Source organism: Amblyomma maculatum, chromosome 3, assembly GCF_055883805.1.
Source record: "Amblyomma maculatum isolate TAMU_Amacu chromosome 3, ASM5588380v1, whole genome shotgun sequence".
Lineage (NCBI taxonomy): Eukaryota > Metazoa > Arthropoda > Arachnida > Ixodida > Ixodidae > Amblyomma > Amblyomma maculatum.
The window spans coordinates 206,053,602-206,067,818 of record NC_139346.1 but is presented as its reverse complement, the minus strand read 5'-3'; the positions used below and the strand labels follow the sequence as shown (position 1 = coordinate 206,067,818).

General features: G+C 47.8%; 1 protein-coding gene across 6 annotated transcripts in view; it reads left to right on the top strand.

Annotated features, from left to right (window-relative positions):
• Rbp6 (RNA-binding protein 6) overlaps positions 1-14,217 on the top strand; it is a 553,757-nt gene that overhangs the window by 266,455 nt on the left and 273,085 nt on the right. For all 6 annotated transcript variants that reach the window (XM_084599398.1, XM_084599400.1, XM_084599397.1 and 3 more), the window contains one exon: positions 12,302-12,394. In XM_084599398.1, coding sequence (XP_084455524.1) covers positions 12,302-12,394 — 93 coding nt within the window. The remainder of the gene's footprint in view (positions 1-12,301; positions 12,395-14,217) is intronic.

Here is a 14,217-nt window from a genome sequence, read left to right as displayed (position 1 = left end):
TTGATGTCGTTGTTAGGGTAATTGGGCGCACTCTATGAGAAGCGCCTCCATCGCGGCTTTGAGGCTGCGCACAAAGACCTCCGATAAGAGTACGCACTTGCACTCCCGGCTCGGATCGCGTTTTGCAGGCGGCCACTGGCCCGGTCACCTTCAGTGAGCGTTCATTGAATATTTCGGGTGGGGGATTCTCGGTTCCCGTGGGCCGAGACCTGAGCACGCGTTCCTCGTGGCTCTTTCGATCACTCACCGAGTGCACAGCGTGTCCAGTTCATATCGACGGTGGCGTACACGGCTCCACGCATCTAGAGCGCGCGTCGTTAATGAGCTCTCCGCCCAGCTCCCTCTTACGCTAGCTGTCGGCTTGCATTCATTTTTAGTTTGTATCGCCGAACTCTCTCTGCTTGATATCTCCCAAAGCCGTGCAACACTTAAGGGCATATGCGTGAAATTTTGAAGCTGATATTATAAGAACCCACACATAAAACAAAGAATGGTGGTATGTTCAGCATATCAGCGTCTCCTCAGGGGCCAGAATAAATTTCGAAGGAGGTGACCTTACGGAATCGCAGGTTTTTAGTGTGGGTTATGGGATCTTTCCTAGCTGATGATTTTCACACTCTCAAATTGTCCCCGAATTGCCAGTTTGAGTGCATGTCAGCATTCCTGCGCCATGTGCGGTGCATACTGAGTATAGGTTCTGACGCCTGGACACTGACTTTTCGGTGAAGAATTGTATGCTCTAGCGTGATGTATGTGAACATGCGAAATTATTTTAAGATGAATTTCAAGATTTTGAATGATACAATCGTTAGGTAATACGCCCTACCGAAAGTGGCCAGTATTGAGAATTTCTTGAAAACGATGTCGGGCCAGCGTCCACTTTGTTTCATCTTTAATTCGACGCGAACTCTCAAAGCTGCGAATGATGCCTGAATACTTTTTTCACCTTTTCTTTCCTCTTCTGCTGCTCAGGTGTACACGACAATCGTTTTAATGCTCTCAGTGGCGTTCTCGCGGAAGAAGGTGTCGCTTCGCACGGGTCCTTTTCTCAAAGCTGTAGCCTGTTGCTTGCAAAATCTGATTCCGGCCGGAGCATCAAAGACTCCCCTTTTTCCTTCGAAAATCAATTTATCGCGGCGTACGACATCGGGCGTGCATTTCAGAGGCGCTTAAAAAAGATCTGCGCGCTTTCCTAATGGCGCGTGACGCACGACGGCACTAAATTCCGGCTGCGCGCAGATGTCGGCTGCCGTCCGCGGATGTCACTGCGCTCTTCCTTTTTTTTCTTCTCTTCTTTTTTTCTCTCTTCGTTTTCGCGCGAGGAACACGAACTGTTAAGGTGTACACGGTTGCCTCGCGTCACAAGCTGCGCTGTCGTAAGTGTTTTGGCACTTCTCTCAGCTCTGATTGCTTCTATTTGCTTAATGCGAAATCCAAATTGCACTCCAACGTCTTCACCGAGCGTGGGGGTTCCGCGCGCAGCCTGCTTGGCGCCTCTTTGGAAATTCTCTGTTCCGTGAAATCTGTGTATAGTGTGCGTGCTACTGTGATTTCATACATTAGCTTTCCCCCGTATCGATGGCAATGCGTGGGACTGATGCTAGCTCGTTTCCTTACGTGAATAGAGTCTTTTTCTTTTTGAGCGATCGACCGACGCGTGCCGCTCTCGCCCAGATGTGCGTTGAAGCGGCCCTCCGTCGAGCAGAAAACATTCCGAGACGGTGAGCGACGCCGCCGGAACTTCCGTTTTGTAGAGATGCCGTGTCTCAGGAAACGGGCTGAGCTAACCGGCCCTTGCGAAGGTTGCGCAGAACGGGAGGACTGGAGGAAAAAAAAGGGGAGGACAGGAGGAATCTAATGCACGGCGTTCTTCAATTTATCCGAGTAGCACTTAGGATGATTCGCCCTTACCCGCACTGCGCCATTCGTAAGATTCGGGGCGCCTCCAGATTTTCTTACCGTGCGTCGCGCTTCGAACGAATGTAAATCGGTCGTAGCAAAGGAAAATGTTGCGCGTCCTTTTTTTTATGATCTCTTTGCTCGTTTGAACCGATCATAGAAGAAGGTTGCGCAGTTTTTGTCGCCTGTGGGGCCGACTATAATCAATGGCATTATAATAGCCAATTTCGTAGGAGCCCATTGCTTTCTTCTTGACCCATGGCATGTCAAGCGAGTGGTATTATACTGCATTTTTATTTTTAAAGTGGACGTCGCCGTTTACCCATTCACGTCGCGGCATCTCAATGACTATGGCGTTCTAGAGTAATTCACGAAGTTGTGGATTCGATCCCTATCGCGGCAGCTGTGTCTGTATCAAGGAAATATTCGAGAGCATCCAGGTACCCTTGTATGCCTTGTACGCCTTGTAGATGTTTTTGACACGAAAAAGTCAATTGGCTTTGAAAAGAATTCCTTTAGCTTCCTGTTGGAACACTTATTGGATTATTTTTTTTTTCTTTTTTTTTTTTTATCGCATGTTCGCATCGACGTTTTGTGCCTTCGTGTCATAAGTACCTTTGAGACTCAAGAAACTTGGCTGTTACGATTCCATGACTTCTCGCGGGCATTATACAGCGTGCCCTTCATGTTTATTTGTTGTAGAGGGAATTCCAAGTACTGCGAATTTATTTCTCCACAGTGCGGGCTAGCTACTTTGCCTATTCATTCCCTTCCTTTCGTATCATTGTTGTTGTTTTTTATTCTATTGCACGTTATCGTTGATCTGTATATGAACCTGCGGTTTTTTAAATTAGTTTTAAAAATTTTCAAATGCAAGCAGAAATTTGTAAAACGTTATACCCGGACATTAGCAGCCCGCAGAAGCGCTTTTTTGAAGCGAAGTGCGGAGCGTTCTTCGTTACAGCCCTTCCGGGAACTGCTAACAACCGAAATACTTATTTCAGTCATTCGGCGTAGTGGAAGGGATGCATGGTGGGAAGGCCTCCTGAGAATCTGAGCGGTATGAAAAAAAAAAAAAAAAGAAAAAGAATGCGCTTGGTTTTCCATTGAGGCTGCCGTTCTGCAGAGTAACGAGGCGATCCAACGGCGGGACTCCAGAAAGACCACTGTGTTTAAACGAACAGTCGTGACAGCTTTCCTAGGTAGACTCGTCATGAAGAAATGAAGCTCAACAAGAAATAGACAGTGTTGACCCTTTCGCTTAGTCTTTGCTGAGACTCATTCATATTAGCAGGTCGAATCTAGTAGCGTGCTCATGTCCCCTGGGTTATATGGGGTAAGGTTTTTTAAAGTGGAAGCCTTCAGTAGCTCATCATTGGCGTGCGTCCGACGAGACAGATCAAAGGACAATCCAGCCAATCCACATAACAATCTTTACCAGAATCCAGTCAATAACCAAGCAGTCCCCAATCCATGTCCATTAGCCCATAACCCAATCTTAAAGCCAATCTAGAAAAGACTCCACTATCAAATCCAAAGCCAGTCCAGTAAATCAATTAACCTTTAAGAATAAAATCGCCCTCTACCGGGAATCGAACTCCAGGCGAACATTACGTACTTGATGCAGCTTTGTTGGACGACTAATTTATAATATTACGCATTGTTTTGTTTTTGTTTTTTTGTGCTCTGTGAGATTGAAGGTGGAAGGTAAGGCCGGTTTTTAAATGTTAATCTGCTCTGTGTTTCGGAATAGAGAAAGTAAAACAGTATGTACTGTAAAACTCATTTAGTTAGCTTTAACTGATGAATTAGGTGGAGCAGTTCATCAAATTTTGCATTTTATTACCCCCCCCCCGTCCCCCCCCCCCCCCCCCCCCTTAAGAGTTCGCCCTTACGCCAGTGCTTACCGTTCCGTCTGTCTTTGTACCTTAGTGATATGTCGTACTTGTTGAATGTAAGTATTGATCGCCTACTCGTCGAATGCAAGTTGCGCAATTCCAGGTGCGGTAAAAAGAAGCGAGAATAGAGGTCTTTTTTATTTTTCTTTGCGACTAATCCGCCAACTCTTTAGTTTTTTCTTGCCCCGCGCACGCTTCACATCTCGGATATCAAGAAGCTCACGGATGCGTAAAATATACGTAATAAGAGAACGCACGCGGCGCGCAGGTTCACGTAATGAGCAGGCCGACGAGGCCCTTCATTGAAGTTGTCGGTTCCGAGCGCGCGCCTATATCGAGTTAAAAACATGGGACTGGCGTCGAAATTTCCCGTTGCGGCGGGTTTCCGCTCGTATCATATCATCTCTCTTTGACTTCGTTACAAGCTTTCTCCTCCAACGTGCCCCTCTTCACATCAGCTCCTCCCTCCTCCTTTTTTAATCCTCGCGTCGCCGCATGTGCGGAGAGCACTGCGTTGTACGTCCTCACCGACGAGCTAGGTCGGATAGAAAATCGCGCTGCTCGCGCTAATTTCATTTGCGAAAACGTTTCCAGTCATCGTCGCTGAAGCCGGTTTTCAGCGCTCGTTTGTTCGAAAAGCCGCAAGCAGCGGAGAAGGGTGAGGGGAGGTTTTATGATGCGCTCCGGGACTCGCCGCCTGCTGTGCGAAGAACTGGCATAGGAGACAGAAATAGGAAGCGAGTAACAAAGAGGAACAACAACAGCCGTGCCGAGTGGAGTTGGTGCGCACGCGGTCGAAGCGCGGCCCTCTCCAATTCGTTTCCCCAGAAACTAATTGCTCCTTTCAGCCGAGAGTTTGATTGCAGCGCAGCCCTTTTCAGCGACGCAGCGCTCGCTTTCACTTTGTGCCGTGCACTGCAGTGCGAAAGCGTATGCGTCGAGTGCCTTACGGGCGCGAGTCTGGGGATTCGAGCGCTGTGTCTCTCTTGAACGGAATGAAGGCCTCCCGTTGCCCGCACTAAGCGGAGCGTGAGACTCGTGGTGCTGAGTAACAGGATTTGAGCTGAAGCAGTCCGCGGATAAAGTGTGTTCAATTGTAGTGGCCTCCCGTTTTGTCTTCCTCTATTTGAGTTGTTGCATAATGCATTCGACTGTATGCTTTGAAAACTGAATAAGTGCTGGTGGACAGAGTTACGTGTTTTCTTGTTCCGTCGTGCTCTGCTATTGCAATAATATTTGTTGAATGTTTGATGCCATTTTATTTGATGTATGTCTCTTCCCAGCCGAAAAAAAAAGAGCTAGAGGAAAATATCTGTGGTGACAATAAAATTTCTGGGCGATTTTTAGCAGTGAACTTGTTGTGACTGCTGTCGTGACGCTGGGGCTACTTCGACCCGGCCTTCACTTGGTAGCGTGCAGAGACTCGGGGTTGATGAAGGATTGAATCTTCGAAGTTGGTACAATACATACAAGCAGGTTTAATGGCACTATGGGAAAACTTATTTACAGGATTATTTACACGAAAAAGAAGGGTACATCAGCAAAATGGCAAGCGTTAAGAGTTCATAGCGAGAAGCGACTGGATGAGCCGTTTACCCAGGGCTCAGAGCGACATTTCGTGCTCTGCAGCGTCCTTAAAACCCCCTATGTCCAGCCCCTCTCTGAAGATGCTGACCAACCAAATCCAGGGCACGCCCCTCAGATATCGGCATCCAATCGAACACATCACTGCACTGATGGTCTGAAGCACTGACTGGTCCGGCATTAATTCGTTGGGCGTGATCACTTGTTGGCGGGAAAAGCTTGGGAACGGCGAGGAGAGGAGGTACATTTCTATTCTTCAGCAAAGAAACCACAGGCTGGTTCTGACAAGTGGGTTTACTTCTCAGAAACCCAAGGGCACGTGGGCGCCGCATACGCTCCCAGCATTGTCCGTTTTCGACAATTGCAAATCTTTCCTGCATTCCTGGGAAATCACTTAATGGCTGTATGTGTCATGCTCCTTTCTTGTCCTGCACGTCAGCGGACATGTCACTCTGTCGTCTCCTTTGGAAAGTAGGCATTCCTCACTGGACGATAGGGCTTCTCGACTGGAAGGGTGAACAAAAGAAAGAAAGCACTTCCTGCATTTCCCGCAGGGGGACGTTTCTTTGTGTTTTTCCAGACGTTCTCTTGACAGGGTCAATTTGGCATTTGCAGGGTGTCCACAAAGCAAAACAGGCTTACAAAACAGGATTCCTGGAAACAGGCTCACTTAGAGCCATTGGACCATCACCACTTATCCACAACACTTATCCATGCCCACAGGCGAACAATAGAGCGCGCCAGTGCGAACGATGCAAGGTCGTAACAGCCTCCTCCCCCGCCAGAAGAGTCACGGAGGGCAGCAGTCGCAGCTGCTGCATGAAGAGACGACTTAATGGCCTGCACATGAACGCTTGAAGCTCGCTGTTGCTTGTCGCGTTGTCTTGATTGTTGTAGGCCAATTTGCTTGAGCTGTCTCTGAAACTCAACCACATGTCGAAGCAAGCACTCGGCTCCCGTCTGAAGAGACCAGGCTAAAAGAAAACTGCCATTGTTGTTCGAGAAAAGCCCACTCTCAAGACGTTCAGGACCCACGTATTCCTAGAAAACCAAACGTGCTGCTTTACATGGTCACACATATACAAGCGCACGAGAAAAAAAAAATAAAAACCTGATTATCAATTTGGATACATGGTGAGGAACACCTCGGACTGCTTAGAAACAGCGGCTAAGCGCGTCCGCATTCCCATTTAACTTCCCCTTTTTGTATCTTATTTCAAAATTGTACTGCTGTAAAATCAAGCTCCACCTAAGAAGGCGACTGTTCTTCGATGTCGCAGTTTGCAGCCAAGCCAGGGGACATTGGTCCGTCTCTACGGTGAATTTGGCCCCTCCAAGATAGCACTGCAATTTCTGAATGGCCCATACAATGCAAGCGCACTCTTTCTCTGACGCGCAATAAGCCCTCTCTCTAGAACTCAGTTTTCTGCTCAAGTAGAGCACGGGGTGCTCATTACCGTCGTCATCTCTCTGGCAGAGAACAGCACCTAGCCCTCGATCACTGGCATCACACTGGACCGTGAATTCTCGGCCATAGTCTGGAGCTCGCAATACCGGACGGCTAATCAGCACAGCCTTCAGGTTTACGAAGGAGGCTTCCTTTTGTTCGTCCCAGACTACATTTGTCGGTTCTGTCTTGCGGAGAGCGTCGGTCAGAGGGCTAGCCAAAGCTGAATAGTTAGGGATGTAGTGATTGTAGTACCCAGTCAGACCTAGGAATGCTCGAATTTCCGTCTTCGTGCTCGGCCGCGGATAGTCTGCTACCGCAGAAATCTTAATCTCGCTGGGTTTCCTGAAACCCTGACCTACATTGTGACCCAAGTAGTCCACGGTCGCCCTTGCCAGGCAACATTTCTCGGCCTTTACGGTTAGTCCAGCTTGACGCAAAAGGCTCAGTACAGCTCTTAGATGTACCATATGGTCCGCCCATGAGTCGGAAAAAACCGCAATGTCGTCTAAATAAGGCACCGCGAATGTTTCACACCCCTTTAAAACCCTATCCATGAGTCGGGAAAAACAAAATGGAGCATTTTTGAGCCCGAAACTCATCATTGTTGGCTGGTAGCTGCCCGTCGGAGTGACGAAAGCCGCGTATCTGCTGGCGCGTTCAGTGAGCGGTACTTGCCAGTATCCTCGAGTAAGGTCCAGCGTAGTCACATATGCCGCTCTACTGACCTGTTCTACTCTCTCCTCAATATTCGGAATAGGATACACTTGATCCCTGGTGAGAGAATTTAGCTTTCGGTAGTCTACCACAGGCCTAGGGTCTTTACCTGGAGCTTCTACTAAGATCATAGGCGAAGCATAATCGCTTTCCGAGGGTTTTATTACTCCCAATTCCAGCATGCGAGTTACTTCCCTATCCAGAATTTCTCTTTGCCTTGCAGAAAATCGGTAGCACCTTGATCGCACTGGCACGTCTGAAGTCAGCTCAATATCGTGCTCAGTCAAATCAGTCCTGCCTGGCCTGTCCACGAAGCAGGCCTCAAACTCTGTTATTATTTCGCCCAGATCGGACAGCTGGGATTTCTTTAGTTCTCCTCTCTGCTCCGTCTTTCTGAGAAGCTCCTGAGCGTTGCTTCCTTTTCCGCTGAGGCAAATCAAGTTGTCCCCAATCTCCTCAGGAAGGTTTAACGTTAGATTTACCATGGTTTCCCTCTGCTCATAAGGCTTCATAAGATTGCAATGATAAATGCGCACTGCTTTACGCCTACCGGGGATTTTCACTGCGTAGTTAGTGTCAGAAAGCTCTGCAACGACTTTAGCAGGTCCTTCCCACTGTACTTCGAGCTTATTCTTGGGATCATTGGCTTGCTCCATAGCTAAGTCCTCTCTTCCGCGTCTCATCAAGCTCACTTTCAAGTTGACTTATCTGAGATGCCTCGCTCTCAAAGTTTTCTGACCCGCTATCTTCCGCATCGACCACTGTCTTAACTGCCGTTTCCTCCGCTGTGGAATTTTCTGGTATGAGCAGTGTAGCTAGTTCTCGCGCCTTTGAACGTGTTAAGGCCTGCACATCTCTGTCTCCGAAAATCAGAAGGCAAGTTTTGACCTTCTCGTAGTTGTCCGCGTCCTCCTTGTTTAGCCGCGCGACAACCTCCGCTGCCTCGCAGGGCAGAACCGTCAATAATCTCTGAGACCACGTGTCTCGCTGGAAGGACAGTTCTTCGCAAGTTCGCTCAAAGTTACCCAGATACAGACCGATATCCCCTGATATCACATATGGCTGCATGTACTTTGACATCTTGAAATCTGCCTCCTTGTTGAGAAGAGGTACCGCTAGCTGGGGACAATTGCCCGACCTCTTGCTCAACTCTACTTCTAATTTCCGGAGCTCAATTTCTAGCTCCCGCTTTTTTGCTTCTCTCTCAAGCTTCTCACGTTCATGCTCCCTTTCCTCTTTTTCCCTCTCAAGTTCACGCTCCCTTTCCTCTTTTTCCCTCTGACGTTCGCGCTCCCTTTCCTCTTTTTCCCGCTCTTTCTGCTGTCTGAGCTGTTCCTTTTTTTGCCCGATGAGGTTCCATGCTTCACTGAGCTCCTCATCATCGGTTCCCAGATCAGTGATTGCCTTTATAATCAAGGGTTTTCGTGCCAAACCACTTGTATCAATTCCCAATTCCTCACACAATAGCAACAGGTCCGGTTTCTGCAGCTTTTGTAGGTCCATGATCGCTCCGAGTGTCGGCTACTTCCAAAACAACAGTGCAAACTACCAAACCTAAAGGCGTTTCAACACTTTTTACCAGTTCTAAAATCTAACCCTGTTCTAGAACCTGGTCCACATCAGAAGAAAAGCCAAGCACTCACCCACACATGCGATCGATGTTCCGAGCTGCTTTCTTGTTGGCCGATTGTTGCTCCTGCTTGTTGCTTGAGATGCCACCTCCGATCACAAGATGTTGTAGATCCAGATCCCACCTCCAGTCATCAGATGTTGTGGCTTGTAGATTCAGATCCCAACGCTGGTCACCAGTTGTTGTGGCTTGTAGATTCAGATCCCACCGCTGCCACCAGTTGTCGTGACGCTGGGGCTACTTCGACCCGGCCTTCACTTGGTAGCGTGCAGAGACTCGGGGTTGATGAAGGATTGAATCTTCGAAGTTGGTACAATACATACAAGCAGGTTTAATGGCACTATGGGAAAACTTATTTACAGGATTATTTACACGAAAAAGAAGGGTACATCAGCAAAATGGCAAGCGTTAAGAGTTCATAGCGAGAAGCGACTGGATGAGCCGTTTACCCAGGGCTCAGAGCGACATTTCGTGCTCTGCAGCGTCCTTAAAACCCCCTATGTCCAGCCCCTCTCTGAAGATGCTGACCAACCAAATCCAGGGCACGCCCCTCAGATATCGGCATCCAATCGAACACATCACTGCACTGATGGTCTGAAGCACTGACTGGTCCGGCATTAATTCGTTGGGCGTGATCACTTGTTGGCGGGAAAAGCTTGGGAACGGCGAGGAGAGGAGGTACATTTCTATTCTTCAGCAAAGAAACCACAGGCTGGTTCTGACAAGTGGGTTTACTTCTCAGAAACCCAAGGGCACGTGGGCGCCGCATACGCTCCCAGCATTGTCCGTTTTCGACAATTGCAAATCTTTCCTGCATTCCTGGGAAATCACTTAATGGCTGTATGTGTCATGCTCCTTTCTTGTCCTGCACGTCAGCGGACATGTCACTCTGTCGTCTCCTTTGGAAAGTAGGCATTCCTCACTGGACGATAGGGCTTCTCGACTGGAAGGGTGAACAAAAGAAAGAAAGCACTTCCTGCATTTCCCGCAGGGGGACGTTTCTTTGTGTTTTTCCAGACGTTCTCTTGACAGGGTCAATTTGGCATTTGCAGGGTGTCCACAAAGCAAAACAGGCTTACAAAACAGGATTCCTGGAAACAGGCTCACTTAGAGCCATTGGACCATCACCACTTATCCACAACACTTATCCATGCCCACAGGCGAACAATAGAGCGCGCCAGTGCGAACGATGCAAGGTCGTAACACTGCACACATTTCTGTAGTTACGTCACAGTTTTGCTTAGTTGTTACAGAAAAGTACTACAGAAATACAGACTACTTAAGAGTACCACAGAAACAGCTGCAGAACTACAGTAATATTGCACAACAGCAGAAAAGTTTGTTGTTGGGAAAAAAAAAACGGCAAAATAGTTTGTTGTATTTTCTTCGTCTTTTTCGACTGAGTTTCGTGATTGTAGCAAGTTCGTCTTGAATCTTCGAAAATGTTTTGAAGTGCTCATAGTGTACTTGATGCGATTCGATGGCTACGAAGATGTTTGGCTGAAGTTACTAGTGTATAGAGTTACTAGAGTTGCTCACTCAGATCTTGGCATGCACATTCGCTAGAACACCGAGAGATGTCGCCAGGCTGCTGTTAGTGCGAAAGCACCCGGCCGGCACAGCCGTTGGTGTAGCAATTGTCATCATGTAAGACAGTTGGGCTAGTTGGTGTGTATTCGTTAATGGCTGCGACATTGCAACTAGCGTGGAAAAATACAATGGACAGCGACGGGACAGCACGCTAGCGTGCTGTCCGTCAGTACCTTTTGTCACGGTCCTTTGTGTTTTTTCACGCTAGTTGCAATGTCGCAGTCACCAGCAATTGTCATTCCCGCCGTTTCAATGACAACTGTGACGCCGACCGTTGTCAAGTCAGTATAACGGCTGTTTCTCTTGCGCACCATTTGATCGTACGGCTTCACTCATGGACGGCATCCTAACGTTACAGGCAGATGATACGAGCTGCTCTAACTCCAGAAGGGGCCTGTTGAAAAAAAAAAAAAAAAACTGCGCTACAGACGTGTGGGGTCATCATGATTTGGTTTTCGTTTAATGTGTGGTTTGGTGCTGCTTGGCTGGGTTATTTATACTCTGTGTTTTTTCAATAAACTTCAGTTGCGAGTCAGCGCCCGTCCTGTTTGTTCTTGACCTCCGTCCACGTCTGCAGCGCTATTTTTTTTTTCATCATGTCACCGTACCAACTCGCCCAGATGTCTCTTCTATTCCAGAAGGGGCTAGGAGGATGGCGTAGTCGAAAGCATGTTAAACCGTTACCACTGAGATCTTGACAAGGCCTGCGCCCTCCAGCAGCCTACGCATGACAGGCGGATAGGCGATAAAGTACCAGCAAATCAAGGTGCTAGCGCGGATCTGAGTCGAGTCACGTGGTGTCCTCTCACCACTTTACCCAGGCCTTAGGCGCAGATTTATTGCCTGGTCCTTTATCGCTCATCCGCTCGTCGTGATGTTCGCTGATGGGAGAGAAGGTGATGCAGCGGCCTTGCTGGAATCTCGGTGTTGACGGTTAAATATGGTGTTCAACCGGAACGTCGTGCCGCGTTCGTTACGACCATTGATTTCGCAAGGGGGGTATCTCTAGTGGGGAGATTAGAAGAATTAGTTATTTATCGTTGTTGATGACGTGGCCAACCTTTACTTGCTTTTGGCTTATTACTCACCAAAAAAAGTTAATAAAGAACGTAAGAAGTTTCTGAGAAAGGCCAATTAGCTGTCCTGAAAACGAACTCAGAGTGACATTTTATCTTCAGTTCTTAGAGAAGCCAATATATAGTGCAAGTTAAGATGATCTTGTGAAATGCAATAAAACTACGCTGATGAATGCTGCGCAGTATTATTTATGCCCGCACTGTTGATATTCACTCAATTCTGGGTTAGTCTGGCGCTCGTGGCACCTCATGAAGTTCGACAGGGTGTTGCGAATTCAACTCCTCTTCTTTACAGAACTGTAATTCGCCCAATCTCGAGCCTCCGAAATACACGTGCTTTCCAGTAACTAATCAGATTATCACGAGATGTATCTGCATTGCATTCTTCTGTCGCTGCATCCTCAGAAACGACCTAAGACTCAATGCATTGCTTCTTTTTTATTTTTTTTTTCTACCACAGATGGTGACCCGGACAAAGAAAGTTTTCGTCGGTGGCCTGTCTGCGCCCACGACGCTGGAGGACGTCAAAAACTACTTCCAACAGTTTGGCAGGGTGAGTAGACTGCTCTTCTGCCCTTTGCTACTTTGTCCTAAATCTACTGCCTCCTCTCTTAGATTTTGTCATGGATGCAGGGGCGAATTTACGAGGACTGGGGAAGGGGGGCGGGGCACCCTTCTAGCGAGAAATTTTACATAATAAAATCACTTGGAATCCCATTTTTTCAACTAAGAAGTTTAACAGTGACATGGCTTTATAGTGGGTTCCCTCTCCCTCTCCCCTTTCCATTTTCGAAGGCGACCCATAAATCCGTCCCTGCAAGGATGGAGAGTAGGTTTAATGCAAGGCTGCTGGACTTTCCATCCTTGCGCCCCATTTTGTCTACCTTTAAAAGGCAGGGCGTCTTTTCTTTCTCCTCCTCTTTCTCCTTAAAAAAAAGGTAATGGACGTAAACAGGGCTTCATCCCTGAAAAATGGAACGCAAAACGCGAAAGCAAGGCCTTGCTTAATACTTTCATTGTGTTGTGAAGTGGACACGATGAAATTGTGGAATGTCCAGTTCTTGGTGTCGAGGAAGCGCCTTCGTCAAACGAAGTGGGGAGACGTTCCCTAGCTCCTGGATGGTCACAGGCGCGAATGTTCTCGCTCATGCGAGCAGAGACACGAAAGTCTCTGTTATTGATACCCCAGGGGACATTGTTTCACGCAGCCCACACGTCTACGTTTCTTTTCTTCAATATTTATGCAGCCGACTCGATGATGCAAAGCCCACATCTCTCCCGTCCTTTGTCTTTTCCGTTGGCTACGGTTCAGCCTTTTATGTGACATTGTTTCGAATAATCGGGTTCGCTTCGCGGGTTGAGTGAGGAGCTCGTTGAAAGACGCCCCCTTGTTCAAATTGATATTCAAATTGTGATTCTCGTGCCCCGCTCTCCGTTTACGGCTCATGCTCCCGCCTTTGTTTTTGGAGTGCTCGTGTGTGTGCTTTTTTCTTCATCTCGTCGCACTCCTTGGGGGTGCTTCTGTCGTGTGCCATGCTCTTCTGCATTACTGTGACTCTTGTGTCTGGTAGACTTCTCTTGAAGGGCACCCTGTGCGGCAAGGAAAGTGCTTATCGCGTCAACGTTCTGTAAGGACGCGTCGGTCTTTTAGTTTCGGTTGCATGTGTTACTGCGCATGAATCAGGTGATCGCCGTTGCACAAAGGAGGCTGCATTTTATGGTTACTAAAGATATTACTCAGTTAATACACCTGGCCAACAACTCCTGGCGAGTGAGATAAAAAGAAAGCAATGCGCACAAACTCGCATACATCTCTCGCACACGCACATACATTACGCAAGATGCAGCTACATATATTCATTCATTAAACCGTCGATTTTTTTGTACGTTATGGATTTGTTCTCTCAAAGCATCCAGCCGGTAGGCGAATGCGCAAGCCTCTCAGATCATGGGGGTTCGGAACTGTCAGTAAACTACTTATTTCAAAATCTTGCTCCGTATGTGGTAGTACAGTGATGATGTCCACAGATTACCGCGTCATTTTAAAGTGATGCCTAGATTTTAAACGAAGTCTTCATTTCTCTTCTGGCTCGATAATCCCGTGACCTGAAGTGTTGTGACGCAATAGCGTGATGGCACAAGCGACATGTCGTTATCATATAGGCATGCGACGTTAAATTCATCTTTCTGACGAAGCAAACTTACGTGTGGTCATCGCTCTGAAATTGCCGCCTTCGACTGCGATTTCGGCGGTATGCAAGCATTCTGGGCCCTATACAGTCTGACGCCGACATAAAATGGGCGCTGTGTTTCTTCCGCACCAAAAGGCAAGTCCACAAAAACTCGGAAGACCCGCCCTCCTTGCATGCACCAACG